Source organism: Carassius auratus, chromosome 12 (genome assembly GCF_003368295.1).
Source record: "Carassius auratus strain Wakin chromosome 12, ASM336829v1, whole genome shotgun sequence".
In the NCBI taxonomy this organism is placed as follows: Eukaryota; Metazoa; Chordata; class Actinopteri; order Cypriniformes; family Cyprinidae; genus Carassius; species Carassius auratus.
The window spans coordinates 14,358,482-14,379,377 of NC_039254.1; the positions used below are offsets into that span (position 1 = coordinate 14,358,482).

A 20,896-nucleotide genomic window follows, 5' to 3' on the forward strand; every position below is an offset into this window, starting at 1 on the left:
TCTTTGAGAGATTAGGTGAGTGCAGCCACTGCAGTGAAATGGACATTTTAAGTGTGCATAAATTCTGCCAGAGTCCCATCCATCACACTTCTAATGCAGCACTTAAGATTCAATCAGCCTTTAACCTAAGTACAAAATGACATCATCCTGATCCGTACTTGAATAATCAATTGGATTGAGTTTCCTGTGCACTCAGCTTGCATGGAAATATTTGCTGGTGGCATGTTTTGTGCCCGTGTTGAAAGTTCTTCCTGACAGAGTTGGCCTCTTTTTCTTTCTAGATTCTTCTAAAAACAAAAGCAAGCAGACAAACAAGAGGAGGAAAGCAGATGAAGAGGACAAGAAGGGTGGCCTCAAGCGGCTCAAAACAGAGACTTCTGACCTTTCTGAGAGCAGTGACTCTGAGAACTCAAATAAGCGGAGCATAGACTCTTCATCGGAGCCCAGTTCAGAGAATGAGCTCAAATGCAAGAGCACTTCAAAAGTTCCGGAAGAGGAGAAGTCCCAGGGATCCAAGCCTGTGGATGAGTTGAGTGTAATCAACAGGCTATCTCCCTGGGATGAGATGCAGGATAAAAAAAGCAGCAAGCCAGTGGCCGTGGAGGTGGCTCAGCTGGCAGAGAGCGAGAGGTCAGAAGAAAGGAGATCTCCGCTGCCTCCTCCGGCCTCCTGTACACAAAACCAATCCTCTGGACTGACAGAGGTCCAAAGCTGTATTGTCGAGATGAAAAGCACTGTGAAAAACCTTCCCAAGGACCATTATGGCGCAGGAACACCTCAGACGCACATGCCCAAGTGTGTGATTGATATCACAGAGGATGCCAACACGCAGTCTAGTTCTAGAGAGAACTCTGAGGCCGTATCAGCCCTGCTGGCATCACAGAAGTGTGATGCTTATGTCCCTGAATCCAGACATTTGGTGCTAAACGCTTCCCACTCAGAGTGCAGGATGCCGGATGGCGAGCAGCAGCAGAATGCTCGCAGCGTAGGCAGTAAAATCGAATTAACGCCCTCTGAGGTCATAAGGCCGGTGACATCAGTGAGTGAGTCAGCGGCCCTGGGCGAAAGAGGGAAGCTCCAGCAGCAGTACACATCTATGGTTATTAAAAATGCCCTGTTAACTGAGGACATCAAGAAAACCAATAAACTTAGTCCTTCCCCTGACCTGCCCAAACCTAAGTCCAACTCATCCCCTGACATTCTTAAGCCCAAGTGCAATCCTTCACCTGCAAAAACCCACAGCGTTCATGAATCCTCCAAGCCCAAACCAAATACATCCCCTGAGGTGTCCAAACATAAACCGCGTCACCCTGAAAACCCACCTACAACAAGCCACTTGCCACTCAAACCCGAGCCAGACATACCCCGCTCTAGTTTTAAGCCTGTACCAGCCCGAGGGGGGCCGTCAGAATCAAGGAAAAGCCCACTTGTCGACAAAAATGAGCCTTTTATGGTGTACCGAGATCCTGCGTTGGTGCGTCCTGAATCAAATAGCAACCACATGAGTTACCTGCACCCACACCTGCATCCACTACATGGTTCTTCTCATGCCACGTGTCTCACGCCCAACTCGCACCACCCATCCCACCTCCTCCATTCTTCCCCCATGAGCCACTCTGTGCACCACCCACACCTTCTGCCCTCCGTACTGCCCACAATTCCATCAGCCTCTCTTCTGGGCAGCCATACACGGCTGGACTCCCCTGGACTTGGGCACTTGGCTCTGGCCCACCACCATTCCCACCAGCAGCAGCAGTTCCTCCAGCAGCAGCCACCCCCACCCCTGTTGGCCCAAACGCATGGAGGTGCCTCATATAACCAGCTCGGCCTCTATCCAATCATCTGGCAATACCCAAATGGTACCCACTCCTATCCAACTGGATACAAGTGGGTACATCCTGAAAATGCTGTCAATTCAGACCCCAGCCTACGGAGGGTATGTGTGTGCACCTGTTTCCTAGCCCTCGTTGTTATAATTTATACAGAATATAATTTGCAGCTATGTGTGTTGTGAATTGAAATGCACATTGTTCAGTTGAGGTTGTTGTAAGAAGATATCTTAGAGGTTAGACAAATACTCTGCCCCTCTCTTTCTTCTGTCAGGGATTTTTTGTTTTGAACTTAGTCTGAAACAAACTACCCTACAGTAATAAAGCATAATGTGTGTGAGCACATTTGTATGTGCTGTACCATGTCTGGACACATCTCCAGGCTTTTCATGATCAAGATAACTCACTCAAAATAATTTAAAACTATTGACAGCATCAGTGGCATCAAGGGGTTTCTTACACAGAAAATAAAATAGTAGATGCTCTAAAGACTACCTGCATTTCTCTCAACCCAGAATATTGCAAGATAATATAAGATAACTAAGCTGGAATCACTTTTTCACATCCTTTATTAAAAGAATCTGTGAGTGAGTAGGAAAATATCACACATTGAGAGACAGTTTGTGTACTTGTGTGCTATGACTTGTCGAGAGAGAAGTGTGTGGCTTTGAGTGCATTATGACCCTCTGTTTGTTTGTTTGTGTGTGTGTGCGATGCAGAACACTTCCAGCCCCTGGCTGCGCCAGTCTACCCCTGTAACCTCAGCAGACAGCATGGGGATTTTGAGCCATGTGCCAGGCAGACCAGCCAGTGCAGACCCTCATCGACCCATCAAGATCAGCTCACACTCCAGCCCGCCGCTCTCTAAAACCCCTGGAGAGCTCCACAAAGAGTGAGCTGGCACACACTTGTCATTAACACACGTGGTTAATCCATTCCCACAGTCCTGCAGTGCCTGGAACTGTGGCTAGCTGTTAAATACCTTGTGACCTGAGGTGGAACAAATGCCATGTGATAGAAACACTGTACGCTCATTCAGTGACTGTGCACATAATTAAACTATTCTATTATAGCCCGCTGAATGTATGTAGTCATTTGAACTAGCACTAACCCTTGCACTGACATATTTGTGATATATTTGTATATATATATATATCAGTCCCTCCAGGATTTTGCGGCTTAAAATGATTTGCTGATTTTGCTGTGGCTTTTCTCAAACTTTGTGGTGATATTTGCAGCATTTCTTGTTGTTTTGCAGTGAAAATATACCACAGAAAACATTCTTCTAACTCTTGTATGACTTTTCTGACTTCGAGAATTATTGTAGGGCTCCATACTAGCATTTAAGGACACCAGCACCAGTGTAATTAAGTTCTACAGAACACCTGACAGTAAAGCAATCACCCCTAATCACACATGTACATCTCAGAGATGTCTATTTGATATCTGCAATTACATATGCAAGCTGTATTGCAAGTAATGTTTGATTATCTGCAATATGTCTCCAAGAGGTTTCCTGTCAGATGCCAAATAGACATTTATTAGAATGCATGTAAAACTGAAGGATGAACAAATATTGTCACATTAAAAATAGCTTTCAAATTTGGTAATACTTAAAGGTTTGAAGTTCTGAGAAAAGTTGTGTGAAGAATTTAAAATCACTCGAAACATTAGACCATTTCTGGTCAAGTTTTTCCTGTAGTTTTACTATGTTAAATCCATGGTGAATGGTGGTGATTTGTGTTTATTGAACAATGTTAGCGTTTGTTCTGGTATCAACTTTAACAGAATGCATCTCACAAGATTTCACAGAGATGTTATGGATTCTGCAGCGAATTTGACTGTTTTCTTCACTGTATCTCCCAGCACTGTGTATATCGGTGTCGCGTGATCGAGATCAGCCTGCGACTCCTGCTTGAGCAGATAAACATTCTGCACTGTGTAGCCCAAACGAGTAGCACTGATTCGTTTACCTTTCGCTTTGTTTGCAGAATCGCAAAATCCTTTAGAGACTGAGATATATGCCAGTCAAATGTTTGTGATCTATTTTCTTTGTTTTTGACAGGAAATTCTTATGCTCATCAAGGCTGCATTTAATAATTGAATGCAAAAATACAGGATTTATTATCAGTGCTGGAAATTGTTGTGCTGCTTATAATTTTTTGTGAATCTCTGAAACTTTTTTTTCAGGATTTTCTGTAAAAATGAAGAGCATGTTACTGTTCTTTTAAACTTTTTATTCATCTAAGAATCCTGAAAGAAGTATCACAGTTTCCAGAAAACATTTTGCAAGATTACTATATATTTTTTTCTCAAATAAATGCAGCCTTGATGAGGATTTGAACAAAAACCTCAAAATACTCTACTTTTATTTTAAGATATGCAGGTATCACGCTGGCATTTTTTTGTGATGCTGATCGATTTTTTTAATTAATTTTTTTATCATTTCTTTAGAGATCAGGAGAAGAATGTGTTTGGGGACCCTATGCGTAGCATGGCTAATGCTCACCTTAAGCAAGAGCCAGACCGCAGCCGGACGCCTACCAACAAGGAGCTGCACCGTTTCTACATGGAGTCCTCCCACAGCAAGCAGCAACTACCACCACGCATGCCTCAGGGGGGGCCAGACCGTACCAGCAAATATAAGGAAGAAAACCGCCGCATTCTTAGAGAGAGCATTGAAATGGCCCCCTTCACTGCCAAGATCTGTGCTGGAGAGACCGAGCGTGAATCCTACCCCCGAATTTCATCCCAGCCCAAAAGCCATGAGAAAGAAGTAGAGCACTCTGTGGCTGATCTGTACAAGTACAAACACTCTGTATCTCAGTCCCTCCCTCAAACCAACTACTTCACCACTCTATCTAATAGTGTTGTAAATGAGCCACCACGACTTTTCCAATCCAAAGATCTCAATCCGTACTTTGACAAAGCACCCGCAGCCTCTAGCCTGGGCTCCTTGGGCTCGTACAACTCTAGTCACACCAAGTCTTTGTCGAAGCCTCCCCCTCTCATTAAGCACCAGCCAGAGGGAGAGGGACTGGTGGGCAAGATCACCGAACAACTCAGTCAACAAGCACCCATACACTCATTCAGTACCTCAGTGGTGACGGTCAGTGAACGCTGCAGCCCGGCTATCTCTCCCTCCAGTCAGCCAAAAGGCATGCCAGCCTTGCGTAGAGCGCCGGTCTTTCATCCGCCCACCCAGCAGGCGCTTGACCGCAAGGAGGGGGTCTATGGTCGCCTTTCCCCACCTACACTTACCCCCATACAGCCCGTCAGCTCAGCGGGGAAGGTGTCAGAACAGCAGAAGCCGCCCACCCTGCTCCCAGAGCTCAGGGATGAGAAAAGTGGAGCCGAGCTGGGCTCGGCCAATTCCTGCCATTCTGGCAGGGAAGCAAAGAGCCACGAGAACGTGGCCTGGTATTCAGAGAATAGCCAAGGGAAGCCACAGGCAGCCATGGCATCTGTTATTGTCCGCCCTTCTACTTGCATAAAATATGATGGCTTGCCAGGTCCCAAGATGGTCCCCAAAGAGCAACTCGGTAGCAGATTGTTCACTGGCCGCACTCAAGCAGACTGCCTGAAAGTGGCCGAGAGTAGGGAATCTGGGAGAGTCATCCTACCAAACACGAATTTGGAGAATCCCAGTGAACAGTACTACAAAAACCTGGTTAGAGCGTCACAGGGTGTCATTCCCAGCTCAGTGGCAGTTGTTGCCAATTCTTTGTGCAACAATAGGACTAATGAAGCCATTGCTGCTGCCAACAGCACGTTTAGCATGCAGATCCACAATGGAGCAGATCTGTCATTCTCCATCTCTGGCGCTAGTGGTAGTAGCAGACTGGAAAGCTCTGCTTCCAAAAGCCACCCTCCCACTGTTGTTGAGTCACAGGAGGGAGGCTTGAGAACCACCTCCCCTAGTGCGCACCCTCAGGCCAGCTCTGCTGGCCCCACACAGGCCTACTCAAGGAACTTTGTTCACCTGAAGAAGGCCAAAGCAGCTCTGGCTGCGGCTCAGTCTCGTGGCTCCAGTAGCGCTTCAGAGAGTGAAAGCGGTAGCATCAGATCCTCTCAGGACTCGCCCACCATCCCCCAGGATAGTTCCACGCACAGCAATCCGGCCAGCAAAGCCAGCCCGGTGCCCAATGGACAGCCAGCGCTGGTGTGCCAGTCAAACTATCACAAGCTCAAGAAAGCCTGGCTCACGCGACACTCGGAGGAGGACAAAAACACAAACAAATCTGAAAAAGGTGGGAATGCCATTTCTGAGCTAATTAAACCATGCTCCGTCAACTTGATTGCCCCTGCATCTAGTGATGTGGATCTGGGCAAGGAAAGCAAAGGACAAGAGGACAAGCTGTCCCAGGAGGACAGAAAGACACGCCGTACCCCCAAGCGCCCATATGAATCGGGCTCGGAGAGCGGCGATGACTCAGACTCTAGTGAGAGCAAGCTTGAACAAAGGACTAAAAGGCAACCCAAGCCCACTTACAAAAAGAAGCAGAACGACATGCAGAAAAGGAAAGGAGACAATGAGAAAGAGGAGGACGAGTTAAAGCCAAATGGTATTTTCCGGAGTGCTAAGGAAAAAACTAAACTCAAGCTGGCCAGTACCAGTAAGTGCACCACAGTCTACATCACAGTTTGAAGGTTTATTTAATACACTGCAAAGTCTTCTAGCTTGCCCTTTTTCCAGACGCTTTTTTTTATGAATTTATTTTGTTTCGTTGTGCATATATGATGACAAATGATAAAATGAATATGCTAGTACATGTACTATACCTCCACAATCCACTTCAACACATTTTTACCCCCCGGTTAATTCCTGATTAATGAAATGAAGTTCTTATTGAATGTTTTGTTTTCATCAGATTAAAGAGTCAACATTTCACAAGTAAAATGGGCTGTGAATAGCTGTTTCATGTTGTCTTTAACTTTGGGGTTATTGGAAGGTTTGCAGTGTGTGAGAAAGAGAGCGAGGTGTGTTTGGTGAACATCTGGGCGGCAGCTGTGCAAATGGCTTCTAGTAGAATGCTCACATTTATGTGAAAAACATCTCCAAGGGCACTTGGGCTTTTATTAGCACTATCTGACGATTGCTGTGTAGCAAAATGGTGCCTCTTTGTAATTGCATACCTTCTAAAGCTGTAGGTCACTGTAACAGTACAGTAGGTTACAACTGTCAGGTTTCATAAATGTTATGATTGCTTTGTGGTTACAACGTAAACATTAACTCTTCAAACCCTACACTTCTCATAATCCCCACCTAGTGATGAACTGATACATCTGGGTCAGGCTGATACTCATTCCTGTTTTTATTATTCAGTTAATGTTTAATAAATGAGGAGTTTTAATGCAGTATGTTTCCTAATGGATGAAGTAATGGAATCTGTGGTGTGTTTATAGATGGCATTCCCCGGTCAGTACTGAAGGACTGGAGGAAGGTAAAGAAGCTAAAGCAGACGGGTGAGTCCTTCCTGCAGGACGACTCGTGCTCTGAAATCGGGGCCAATTTACAGAAGTGCAGGGAGTGCCGCTCAATCCGCACCAAGAAAGGAGAGGAGTCTGCCCATTCACCTGTCTTCTGCCGCTTCTACCACTTCCGCCGGTGAGTACAAAATAAGGAACCATGTTTGCATTGCACTCATCAGGCTACATGGTTAGATTGATTATTTGTGTAGTCTAGTAAATAGGGAGGGCTGTTTACTAATAGTAAATAGTAAATAGGGAGGGCAGCAGAAATAGTCAAACGCTGTAGTAAAGTAGACATTAGGGGTGTAATGATACGCAAAAATCACGGTTTGGTACATACCTCGTTTTTAAAGTCACGGTTCGGTTCATTTTCGGTACAGTAAGGGAAAGAAATGCAAACATTAAACTGCAGGTTGTTTATTACTATAAACTTTTTTTAACAATTTGTTTACACTTTTTAAAATACTTTTTAATAAAATATATATAAAATAAAAAAGAATAAGAAATAAAATACTGCTGCAAAGTTCTCCACTAAACAAAATACTCTCAGTCTCAAACCAATATCATATAATAAAATATAATGAAAAATATAAATAAATAACTATGATTACAGTCAGAGACAGTTTGTTACAGTGCAACATTACCAATCCCAGCTTGTAGGCCTGCTCATATTTAAAAAATATATATAACTTTTCCAAAGTGTAAAGTGTTTCAGTTTTTAGACCTGCTCAGATTTTGTTATTGCTTGGACCGATCGGAATTAAGAGCAAAGGTCTGTTTAAATGCCCACGGGAACTGCGTTTGAATTACAATAATTTTTTTCCTAGTTGTAGTGATGTTCACACTCGCGTGATGCCTTTTGAAAACCTTAAGCCGGTGACACACTGGAATATTGCACCTGTCAAACATGGTCTATTTTGCCGTCAATACTGTTGACATGTCCTTTATCAGTAGGCTTTTTTATATTTATGCTCAACGTGAAGTATAGACATTGTTGTCATGAAGAAAAGATCCTGGTCTGTCGGCGATCTCCCTCTATGTCACCTACAGTAGCAGCAGCGCGCCAGCACCGCGTCAGGCACGATCCTGGTGTGTAAAGACACAGAAAATGCGAAGCAGGTGTCACGCAACTAACACGCAGCAGAAACGCCACGCTCACGCCACGCAGCCAGTGTGTCGCCGTCCTTAGAATCAGCTGCAGGGTGGGATTTGCGCTGAACGCGGAGACTTACGCAACTTAATATGTTTGTTTGGAAACACGAAAATTTACTTTTGTTCCGCACACAAAATATTGCATTCCGTCATTTGGTATCACGTGCACCGTACCGAAAGCCCTGTACCGAAACGGTCCGGTAGGAATACACGTACCGTTACACCCGTAGTAGACATACAACAATGTTCAGACAATACAAAATATAGAACATGCCAAGAAAAACAGAAGATGGTTGTTTTTTTGTTTAAGAAATTACTAAACTGCATGTTGCAAACTGTGTATTACTTGGTCATGAAAAAATGATGCACAGTAAGTAAATATTTCCTTAAGCTGTCTTTTAAAGTTAACCTACCTAACCTGTAGCCATCCCACAATTAATTGTATTTAAAGATTATTATTAGAAGTCCTGTCTGTGGGCACAAAGTGAATGTAGAGCAAAGTTTCCAGTGGTCAAGCTTGGGACATAGATTCTAACCGTTTTTGACATGTATAAAAACAGTTGCTAGGCACCTTGGTGGTTGTCTTTAATTTTTCTTTCCATTTAAAATTGGCCATCACCAGATGCATCTTTAATGCTTAATGGAACCAGTCTGACGTTGTTTCATGGCATGTACAAATATTAAGTATGTCTGCTTTTTTTCTGCCCTGTCTTGTGCGTACAGTTTTCTCCCCTCTCTCATTATGTTGTCACAGAATTGCTCTTAAGGAAGGAAATAAACTCTAATTGTGCACTCTCTCTTCCCCATCTCCAGCCTCACATACAGTAAGAATGGAGTGATCCGGATTGATGGTTTCTCTGCTCCTGATCAATATGATGAAGAGGCGCTCGGTCTCTGGGCCCCAGAGGTTTATGAAGAAAACAACCTGGACCTGGAGACTTCCAAATACATCCTCAGCTACATTGGAGACAAATTCTGTCAACTTGTTATGACTGAGAATACAGCAAGTACTTGGATAAAGAAAGATGGTGAGCTACACTGCTTTTTTTTTTTGGTGCATCATGCATGATCTCCTAAAACGTTACCATTGTACCGTTATATTTACAGCAGCCTGTCAGTCTGAAAGGAGTGCGAGAAAGGAAAATTAAAAAAGTGAGTGAGCTCTGTGAATGTCTGTTTCATCCTTCTCCTGTTTGATTTGCTCTGCAGCCAAGATAGCTTGGAAGAGAGCAGTGCGCGGAGTGAGAGAGAGCTGCGACGCATGTGAAGCCACATTGTTTAACATTCACTGGGTCTGCCAAAAATGTGGATTTGTGGTGTGTTTGGACTGTTACAAGGCCAAGGAGAGGAAGAGCTCCAAAGGTCAGTTGTCATTTTCATATTCACTTTTGAACACCAACTCTGCTTGTACACTTTTTCTGTTGCTATTCGGTAGGCTTAAAACCAGAACAACTGGAAAAATTCCCCAGATATTTAAATTTTGAGGGGAAAAGCTTTTTAACAGTAGTGACCAGTGTTGGGGAATGTTACTTTTAAAAGTAATGCATTACAATATTGCTTTACTCCCTAAAAAAGTAACTTATTATGTTACTTAGTTACTTTTTATGGAAAGTAATGCGTTACATTACTTTTGCGTTACTTTCACATTACTTTTTAAATATGCAGGGCTTAATTGTTTTTAATATAAGAAGTTTTATAATGTAAATAATATATATAATGTAAATGCCCTTTCACACCAAAAAAAAAGTGTAATAAACCTCAGGCTGGAGGAAAAGTAAATCCACGTTTGTACAGTAGAACACAAGCGAAGAAGGTTCATTTCTGATTTCTCCCAATATGGGGACAGGAGACTTGTCGGTCAATAAATGACAAAACAAAGTAACTTGTGTTACTTTTTTTGAAAAAGTAACTCGGATATTTTCTTGTAAATTAAAAAGTAATGCGTTACTTTACTAGTTACCTGAAAAAGGTAATCTGATTACGTAACTTGTTACTTGTAATGCATTACTCACAACACTGGTGGTGACCATAGCTGTCAGATTTGGTGTTCTTTGTCTCAGTTGAGTGTTTTAGAATGTGAAGCTGGCAGAAATAGGTGTAAAGTTTTCTGTTGTGGTTTAGTTTGAATGTTGTTTGTGTGTGTGTGTGTGTGTGTGTGTGTGTGTGTGTGTGTGTGTGTGTGTGCTCTGTAGGATGTTTTGTTCTAGGACTGTCTAGCTCAGCTGTCCAAAGGTTTGAGATGCGCCTTTGTCTCTGTGTCTTCCTCTTCTGTGTTCCCCTCATTTAAGTCTCCCCTTCCTGCAGCAGCTCTTCCTGTCTTCTTTAGGCTTGAATTCTGCCGCAGGGCATTAAACCCCTCCAGCTCTAGAAGTGTCATTTCTGCTGAATCACATCTGTGTATCTTTTCTTAAGAGCTCCTTATTTACTTTGAAGTATAAACACTGCAACCCCTCTATGGGAAAACGGGCCAGTGACAGCGCCCTTCTCTGTGTGTGTTGTCACTCTCAGGCTCTGAGAGTAATCCACCTCTTTCTGATTTCACAGATAAAGAGCTGTACGCCTGGTTGAAGTGTGTCAAGGGACAGCCTCATGATCACAAGCACCTGATGCCTACACAGATCATTCCAGGAACTGGTATGGAAAGAGACACTTTCATTCTGGAATGAACCCAGATTGCTTGTAGTTATGCCTTTAGCTGGAGATTTTGACTTGGTTGTTTTGTCTGTGTGTTTTAGTTCTAACGGACTTGGTGAACGCTATGCACATGCTCAGGGAGAAGTACAGCATTAAATCACACTGCTCCTGTGCTTGGAAGCAGAACACCCTCTACAACAAGCTGCCGTCCACCAATGGCGTCTCCCAGGTATGTGAACGTGTCATTGGGTGGGATAGATGACATTTTTTTATTTTGCACAAATTAAACGAGCTGTAAGGGATGTACAGTTGTGGTACTGTATGCTGTAGTGATGTCAGTACACTACAAAACATTTCCTACATAGAATTGTTCTTTTCCCAGTAAAAGAATTTAGATTATATTTGGTTATATAGATTAGATTAAATAGTCTAGAATTGGAAATTAATTATTCATTGATGGCCAAAATAAATATTTTTTTGTCCATGTGTCTTGTGTGGGGCTCGGCACAGAATTTTCTCAATTTGTATCTCAGGTAAATGCATCTTGATTTAAAAATGTTTAGAGTATTCTTCTGGAAAACAAGATGAAAATACCAAGAAAGAAAAACAGTATAATAGTAAATTCATTTAAATCTATTAATTTCAATGATTGATATCAGACAAAAAATGGAAATCTGCTTCAGCCATTTCTGCAAAAAAGCAGTGACCTGGACAACTCTAGATGAACTCAATTATTTTCAAAACATTAATACATCTAGTCCGAGAAAAAAAAAAAAAACAGTCCTTGAGACAGTATATCCCATTGAACAAACTGTTCATCTATCAGATGCAATGAAATGGGGCATTAGCCTTGTCTAGAGTGTGCGTGCTCTCACTGTAAACACAAACTCTCACACCCTCTCAGTCACACACAGATTTTCACATTTTGTTCTGCACTGGAATGTTGAATACAGTCATGCTTCATCACTCAACCACTTAAAGTCCACAATATTTCCCTTCACTCTTCTCAAACTGCTGAGCTGTCTCTGACACACTCTTACTTTTCACAGGTGTTACAAAACGTGCTAAATCACAGCAACAAGATCTCTCTGTGTAAGCCTGAGGGAGGCCAGCAGAACTCCTCTCTGAAGGTAGAGGCCAACGGAGGGAGCAGTCCCGCCAGTGACACCAGCACCGAAAGCAAGTTCACCCCACCTGAGTCCCAATCGCCTCTGCACTTCCTGGCCGATCTGGCCGAGCAGAAATCCCGGGAGGAAAAGAAGGGTGGGTACAGAAACAATAAAACTTAAGGTATGGTTGAAGTTATTGGTAGCCAGGGGCCGGAGGGCTGCCAGCTGCCCCCGTGTTTTTCCTTTCTCTGCAGGCGTGTGCGTGCTTGACAGGCCGCCAGCATTCCACAATCCTCACATTTAGTGGTGTACGTTACAGGCCTTCTCAGTCTCGAGCTCCCACAGTCTAAAGAGTTCACCTAACCACATGTTTATCCAGTTCTTCAGCTGCTCTCACATGCCGAACACGCCGCTCTCTCCAAATGAACTGCACTTAAAAGACCATCAGCCCTGTGGTTGTTGGCACACATTCAGTTCAGTTTGTTGCCCAGTGCGGTGTAGAGAAGTTTCTTCATTTAGCAGTGGTGCTTAAATTGCGCTTTTTGACAAGTCTGCATTTTTGTTGTTTCATGTCAGCTCTTAAAATATTACAATATAGTATATAGTTCATGCTATGGCATATTGTAATGTGCGTGGCTGGTGTTTTGAGCAGTTTTTTAGTACATTGCAGTTGCTTGGGTGTTCTAGGTATTTGCAAAAAGCCTAATCTCTAGTCTTCGTGATGTTTTGTTCTCCAGAAATGTCTCTCATCCTTCCTCGTCTAAGTCAGTGGGATTTTTAACCCCTTTTTATTCTCCACCAAAATAAAAATTTACATCCGAAAACTTGTTAATGTAATAGTGTGCAGGAGTCTTCAAATTCAGCCCTGGACATGCCATTGCCCTGAAAATTTTAGGTCCAATCCAAATCAGACACCTGAGCACCTTAACTGCTTTAAACTCTGCTATTTTCTAAAAAGCATGTTAGAAATCATACTGTGAACATTTTATCCGTTTGTGTTCCTTTTTTGTTATTTTGATTCTAAATGTCATAACACCTGCAAACTCGCAGTTATCTTCCTCTCTTTTAAGTGCAATGTCAACGTCTTGAAATCCAATTAGCAAGCAATGCATAGAACCAAGTCCGCCCTACATTATTTCTGTTTTTGAAAATCTGTTACACTCAAATATCTGTCGCAGTATGGAAAAAAACATCTGTCGCTACCTCTGTTTAACGTGACTTTAAAATTTTAATAAAAAGTCCCACCACATCACTAATTATTAGGGGAATCTATCGTATAATGGAAGTAAACCAGAAGTTCTACTATTTCTTTTACTTTTTATATTTCATATGATGTGAAAGAGATTGACATCTGAGGTTTAAACAGCCTGTTCTTCTCTTCTGCAGAAAATAAGGAGTCAGTTGTTGGAAAGATAAAGGAGGAGAAGGATCAGTCAGAAGCTTTGGAGTCTCTGCACAGTAAAGCATCTTCCCTGGAGCAGGGATCAACCCTTCGAGACCTCCTCACCACCACCGCAGGCAAGCTGCGCCTGGGCTCCACTGATGCGGGCATCGCATTCGCTCCTGTGTACTCCACTGCCTCACAGGTCAGAAAACCAACACCTGCTGAACATAATCAAACAGAGATATTAGTATACAGAGTAGTATACAGAGGTGGCAACATGCACAACCAATGAAAAGTTTGCACATGCTTAACTTAAAAATGTTTTGATCTAAAGATTTATTTTTGAAGTTAGTCTTGTACACATATTGCATATACAGAAAATGTTTTTTTATAATCAAGTGTTTGGTAGACAATATTATTATAAAATAAAAAAAACACAGATTAACTGAAAAACATTATAGAACTTAGTCATTATCACATAAATATGGCCATGCTTGCATAAAGAGTAATGGGTATTCAATTAAAGTCCAGTCTAAGTTTCCTTCCCATTGGAGGTCCGGACAGTATTTTTGTGGGATAGTAGTAAATGGTCAAATGCTCAACATAGTCATAAAAGATGTTTGCTTTTTAGAATGCACATGGAGTGTAAAGAGCTTGAATAAAGCATGTTTGGCTCTAGCTAAATGTATTAGAGGATATAGTGCAGAAAGATCATTATCATAAACTACCCTGAGTTCTTGTGTACAGCCCCACTCTCTGCTCACTTTCAACTGTAGAAACTGTAAAATTGTGCAATGGGTCTAGAATTGGACAGCAGTCCGCTATTTGAGGACCCCTGTGACATAGAATGATTCACTATAAAGAAAAAATGTTTGTCTTAAAATAGCTTATGGCTTCATTTGTGGTCTTACTACCACAGATTGTCAAGAGTGGCCGCAGCATGCCCAACATCCTGGATGACATCATCGCCTCTGTGGTGGAAAACAAGATCCCGGCAGGCCGTGGCACCAAGCTGAACCTGAAGCATGAGCCTCTGGAGGAGCCCAAAGCTGAGAGAAAGAAAGCAGTGGAAGAACCGCCCAAACTATATGCTGAGATCCCGCACTGCTGGCTGTACGAGCGCCGGCTGCTCTGGCTCAAAGACCACCGCAACAACAACAACTGGAAACTCTTCAGGGAGTGCTGGAGACAAGGACAGGTCTGTGAAACAAGCCCACTAAATACTGAATATTACATTACTTTCTGTTCTGCTGGAGCTGTGGTTCTTTCCAAGCCAATATTAGTTCAGCTCAGAACATTTTCTTGATCCTGTTGTTCCCTCTTCCCATCTTTTCTCTTGCTTCTTTATAATGCCACTCTGTAAAATTGGCAAAAATCCCTATTCTCATGTAGTGTTTTGAGTCCTTCCGCCTTACCACTCATATCCTTGCAGTCAGGATAATCCTAATAATTCTGTGTACTGATTACAGGTTGTGCTACAAATAATCCTTATCCATCTATACTTATTCTCATTTCCCTGATCATACACAGGGATGTGATTTTTCAGTATTTATGCAGATTTCCATATTTTCTGGCTTGATTAGTACAACACATGTGAATTTGCGAAATAACCTTAAAGTGTGAAATGCCATATATATGTCTATACTATATACAGATTTCCTTTTTTCCATCTTCAATGATCACATGCCTGTTATATTATAAATGAGTGCTGTCATTCGATTAAAATCCCGTGATTAATCCCACCTAACATTTTTAAATATACTTTTATATTGCAATCATTTCACATTCAATCTTGAAATGTATATTCCCCCCTAATATTAACCATTGACTATAGCCTTTCAACATTACAATATAATTGAGAGCTATCAATTTTAACATTAGACTTTAAAAAAACTTCTAATTTAAATGAACAGTCTTCACATAAACCAATTATAATACATGTCATATTTACCTTTGCCCTGCAGCAGAAATATGCAGAAATTGAAACTAAATTTATCAAACACTAAATGCTAAATTAAATATGGATGAATCCTTAAAGCTATTAAAGTTCTTTACTCTCTCAACTCTCTTTACCTTTTCTGACCCACTTCAGGTCTTAAAGTGTCTACTAATGAACAGACGAGTTGAATCGCTTGTGTTAGATGAGGGAGACAGTGTTGGGCTGCTCCAGGACAGTTTTGAAAACCATTTCAGAAACATGTTTAAATGACTCTTATACAATATATTGCATGCACAGTTTTAAGGCAGCTTTAATCACCTTTTTGGGAACTTCGTGACTTGTCTGACCGTGACTGCTCCGCCCCTGCATTAAATATTTAAAATGTTGTATTCAGCATGCACTTCACATAGGCCATTATAAGTGCTTTGGTTCTTTTATAGGTAGCACCTCTTCACATGTGCTGCGCTAATGCAGGCCATTTCAAGAGAGCATATTACAATGAAATCTGACAGGAGACGTTAAAATCCTCAAGCATAAATCCTTTTCCTCTAGTCATAGTATTTTTTCAGCAGCAGAGGAGAGCCTTTGGGTGTATCTGAAATCGACCCCGGTACCCATTACTCCATTAATATGGTCCCTTTGAAGGTTTGAATGAAAACAAATAATGGAATTCAGACATTGATTGGGCCATATGGGCCACAGATGCCATCTTCTGGCGAAATGCGTGAATGTATTCGCTGACCCTTCTAGTGCACTTGAGTGTTGACTTTTGAGTGTGCATTGGCTTTACACTCATTATTACCATGCATGATTTGATTAAATATGGTTTCAGACACCACTTCTAATATTGTATAGTGCACTAAAAAGGGTGTAAGGGGCATTTTTGGACACAGCCTCTGTCTATTCCTGTTCCAAGATGACATTTATTGACTTGTGCTCAGTGGACCATGACTTTACAGCTCTTCAGGAAGTACACTGACATCATGAAATGTGGCTCTCCCAACATATTGGGTTTCTTCCAAAACCTAGTAAGCTGCCTGTGTAAGCAGCATTTTAAGGTTCCCAGTGCAAGGATTGTTCTAAAGGGTAGTTACTGTGTTTATGCTGCTTTTTAAAATTTCACACAGAGAATGCATAAGTCTCATAATGCATTGCAATGAGTTCATTGAAAATTGTCTATTCAAGATAGCAGACGACATGATTTTTTATTATTTTTGATTTAGTGTCTGTATATGTTCAGGGGGCTATGTAGTGCACATTCTTTTAAGGATGTCCCAGCCTTGCATGCAGAGCTTTTTAGGCTGATCTGTTGCACACCGCAGTTTCTCTTTTTAGACTTTTAAGAACTTCTGAAAATAAGACTTGAATATTATATGTTTCACCAGTAAGGTTAAGTATAGCAGATACCGTTTTTACATGTTTTAACATAGATGAATGATCAGTTTTTATTTTAACCAATACATCTTTTTTATTCACAAAAATATTTTTAGAAAAAGAAAATTTGGAAATAGAAGAAAATCTGGAAATTTAATTGCTATGATGTGCTTCCATAGATTCATATTTATGCTTCAAATATATTGTAATGCAACACCAAGACATTCGCATCGTTATAATTGAGCTCTGCGCTTATGCAGAAGCTAGTTTAGCACTCAGTTTATAATATACTCACAGATTTAGGCTTTTCAATAAATGTAATTATTGCTTTTAGTCTTTAGAGTAATCCATCATGCAATTTCTTTTTTAACCAGACTTCAAATTTTTCCACTCCTCAAAAAGCAGGTCTTAGTAGTGGTTGTGATCTCAGCTGTCATTAAAAGGCCATTTCCTGTGTGGTGTATGTGCAGCCGGTGCTGGTCTCTGGGGTGCACAGGAAGCTCAACGCCAGCTTGTGGAGGGCAGAATCCTTCAACCAAGAGTTTGCTGACCACCAGGGAGACCTCTTGAACTGCAAGGATGGAGTCGTGTCCAACTCAGGCGTCAAAGAATTCTGGGACGGCTTTGAAGATCTCACGAGTGAGTACCACTTGAAGTAAACAAGTGAGCAGTTATCTTATTATTTGGCCTGTTACACTTAAATGCTGGTCATGCTCTTTCTACAGAGCGGCCCAAGTCTAAAGATGGAGAAACCGTGGTGTATCGACTGAAAGACTGGCCTTCAGGGGAAGAGTTTATGGCTTTGATGCCCTCCAGGTACCTCAGAAACACAGGAACAGCCATTTCGACACTGTTTTAAGGATTGTGAATGCTGGTTCATGTTGACCTTATGTATTTAATTTGACCAAGCATAGCTCTGGTTTAGTGGTTTCAGCATGTGCTTCATCTCAATGTGTAGGTATGATGACCTCATGAAAAACCTCCCAATGCCTGAGTATTCAGACCCCGAGGGGAACCTCAACCTGGCATCCCATCTGCCCTCCTTCTTTGTGCGGCCAGACCTGGGTCCGCGCCTCTGCTGCGCTTACGGTACTGCAGCTCCCTCTGTCTCTTTCACGTGGATTTTTAGTTTGCATTTTATTACTGGCTTGCTATGTTTTATTCATGGTTTTACTGTAGAAAATGTAATTGTTTTTATCAAAAAAATCTATTAAAAAACCTGTTTCACCCCAAAAGAAAATACAAAAACTTTTAGCAAAAAGAAAATAAGGCCTATTTCTCGACAGTTACCTTTTTTGTTTTGTGGTATAATTTTCATAGCATATAACGATGAACATTTCCTCACATTCTCATTAGTGTAACATTACTGTAATGCAAAAAAAGTATTTATTGTATTACCTTTTATTATGCCTAATTTCAAATAAGGTAAAAAAAATTAAAAACTGTAGCCTATTTTAGTGAACTGAATGATGTATGATCCATATCTCAGGTGTGGCGGCATCTCAGGAGCAGGACTTTGGCACCGCTAACCTGCACATGGAGGTGTCGGACATCATCAGCGTGTTGGTTTATGTAGGAGTGGCCAAAGGGAATGGTGTCCTCTCCAAAACGGGTAAGCCTGCTAAAGCTGTCAACAGCTGGTCCGTTCACTTGGTCAGCAGTGTTGGAGAAAGAGGAGGGGGAAAAGCCTTCTGCTGGAGCAGAAATGTTCCATAAACCCTTCCATAAAGCACAGAGGAAAAAACCCAGAACATGGTTTCCACCCTGGAAACAATGAAATGGAAGAGATGCATCTGGAAGAATTTTTCTCCGCCAGTACATGGCCATAGCAGCACTAAAAAGAGCTTTTATCTGCACACATGAGAATGAATATGTAAAAACACATAGGTTTACCTATGACATGATATTCTGGTATTAACTAAAAACCATTTGTAGTTTTACATGCCCACTGTGCTGTCTTTGATCCTTAAAGGATTTCTACTACAGTAAATAGATCTCTAAAAAGCCGTTTGGGTGTGATGTTGCATCTAAAGAAACTTAGGTTAGTGCTCCTCAACCTTTTTTTTTTTTATTCCAGTTGTCTTCAACAATGTTCGAAGGCCCAATGACTTTTCCTTTTGTTCATGATTTACTGGAAAATGATTAAGGATAAGGATTTTTTACGAATTTTGTACTCTATTTTAATAAACCCAATAAAATATTGTAGAGCTTGACAAAACTAGAATAACGTATATTCATTATAAATATGCCCACGGCATTTTCAAACTGAATTTGCATGAGTTTTCCAGGTGTAGAAATCATACTTTTAAAGCTAGGCTTCCTCATATATCCAGTAGAGCCCGACCGATATGGATTTTTTGGGGCCGATGCCGATATTAACTCGAAAAGAGCCGATTTATAAGCCGATATTTGGAGAAGAAAAAAGGCACGATATGTGAACGGCCCCTTACGCGGTCATTATGTGGGAAACACTGCAGATATATTTAGAATAAGATAAACGCTAAAGTTATAGTTTGACCTCTTATTAACGTTAGTGCTCTTCCACTGTTAAACATGGTATTAGCTTTGTGGCTAATCTAATATAGCAATGCATTAGCGGCTGTAAGTGATGTTACAGAATATTTAGGACTGATAGTGATAGGACCGTTAGATAGAACTACCACACCGTTTTTATATACAGTGTATAAACTAAATCATCTCACATGACGAACGACAGACTTACCGTCAAAACAGTACATCTCTGTGGCTTGGCTGATCGCTTTCTTCTATAGTGGAGTTGCAGACTCTCTGCAACTGCGGAGCTTCCTCTGGTGGGAAAACTATGCAACACTCATAACATGAGTGAAGCATGAGACTCTGTTTCTCATGTTTCATCGGCCGTTATAAACGCTGATGCCAATTTAAATGCAATAAGCCGATAATATCGGCCGGCCGATATATCGGTCGGGCTCTAATATCCAGGTTTTCCAAGACAGTGGGGAAACGTGGTTCTTCAAAGGGGACGAACAGTAATTGAGGGCATGACTAAAAACAAGTATTGTGTTGCATCCGCAGTAGGAGGGGTGGCCCTAGTAGACCTTTCTCATCCTGTCCCCCTCACTTTTCCAATACACTTTCTATCCAATCCAAATACTGTCCTTAGCTTAAAAAAAAAGATTTAAAAATAATTTCTTTATGGCCTATTTTAATGCTTGTTTTAAATCATTTAAGTCACCTTTGATGTTAGCTGAGGCTCCCAGTGGGCCCTGCTTCCTGGTTTGAGAACCTCTGCCATAGGTGATTACCAGTGATGTCTTCAACAACATGTATTAAACATGGCTGAACAGAACAAATTTGGCAGTTACTGTGCTGTACCTTAGTATTGCTACTGTACCTTTAAGATACAGTATGTAAATGACTGTACTGGTGTAGTTTACAATGATGTTGACATATAAATGTGGCCATGTGATCATGCAAAATCACAATCATCACAGTTTTTGAATGACACATTTTTTGCAACTAAACTTGTGGTTGCCAGTTCGTAAGTCATTTTTGAGTTCTTGCGTCGTGTCTCATGCCGACAGCTGCTCCTCCCTCTTCCCTCCTCCCTACTGCGATGGCCTTTCTATTTTTATCTGCTGTCTCATGGGCAGACATGAGGAGAATATATAAAAGCCAGACTCCCACGCACACTCCTCGCCATTAATTTTTAAACACCACTCTGTCTTCAAAAGAGGACGACGCTCCCAGCCTTTATAATAAATGAAGCTGACTGTGTGATCCGTTTGCTGTGTAACCACATGAATCTGTTTGTGGCAAACACACAGGAGTGCTAAAGAGGCTGGAGGAGGAAGATCTGGATGACAGCGTGAAGAAAAGATTAAAGGACTCCAGCGAGACTCCCGGAGCCTTGTGGCACATCTACACGAGCAAAGATGGCGAGAAGATTAAAGAGTTCCTGCACAAGGTTATTTTGATTTGATTTCTCCACTGATCTTGAAATAATACAGTGGATCATTGCAGT

At 41.6% G+C, this 20,896-nt stretch overlaps 1 protein-coding gene across 4 annotated transcripts in view; it reads left to right on the forward strand.

Moving 5' to 3' along the window:
• The window catches only part of LOC113111924 (probable JmjC domain-containing histone demethylation protein 2C), a 123,929-nt gene that overhangs the window by 100,569 nt on the left and 2,464 nt on the right, over window positions 1-20,896 (forward strand). For all 4 annotated transcript variants that reach the window (XM_026277142.1, XM_026277143.1, XM_026277144.1 and 1 more), the window contains 16 exons: window positions 282-1,936; window positions 2,549-2,721; window positions 4,284-6,445; window positions 7,236-7,437; window positions 9,267-9,481; window positions 9,663-9,815; window positions 10,998-11,087; window positions 11,189-11,316; window positions 12,137-12,350; window positions 13,583-13,782; window positions 14,500-14,778; window positions 17,364-17,532; window positions 17,619-17,709; window positions 17,852-17,982; window positions 18,383-18,505; window positions 20,700-20,839. In XM_026277142.1, the coding sequence (XP_026132927.1) occupies window positions 282-1,936; window positions 2,549-2,721; window positions 4,284-6,445; window positions 7,236-7,437; window positions 9,267-9,481; window positions 9,663-9,815; window positions 10,998-11,087; window positions 11,189-11,316; window positions 12,137-12,350; window positions 13,583-13,782; window positions 14,500-14,778; window positions 17,364-17,532; window positions 17,619-17,709; window positions 17,852-17,982; window positions 18,383-18,505; window positions 20,700-20,839 (6,125 nt within the window). The remainder of the gene's footprint in view (window positions 1-281; window positions 1,937-2,548; window positions 2,722-4,283; window positions 6,446-7,235; window positions 7,438-9,266; window positions 9,482-9,662; window positions 9,816-10,997; window positions 11,088-11,188; window positions 11,317-12,136; window positions 12,351-13,582; window positions 13,783-14,499; window positions 14,779-17,363; window positions 17,533-17,618; window positions 17,710-17,851; window positions 17,983-18,382; window positions 18,506-20,699; window positions 20,840-20,896) is intronic.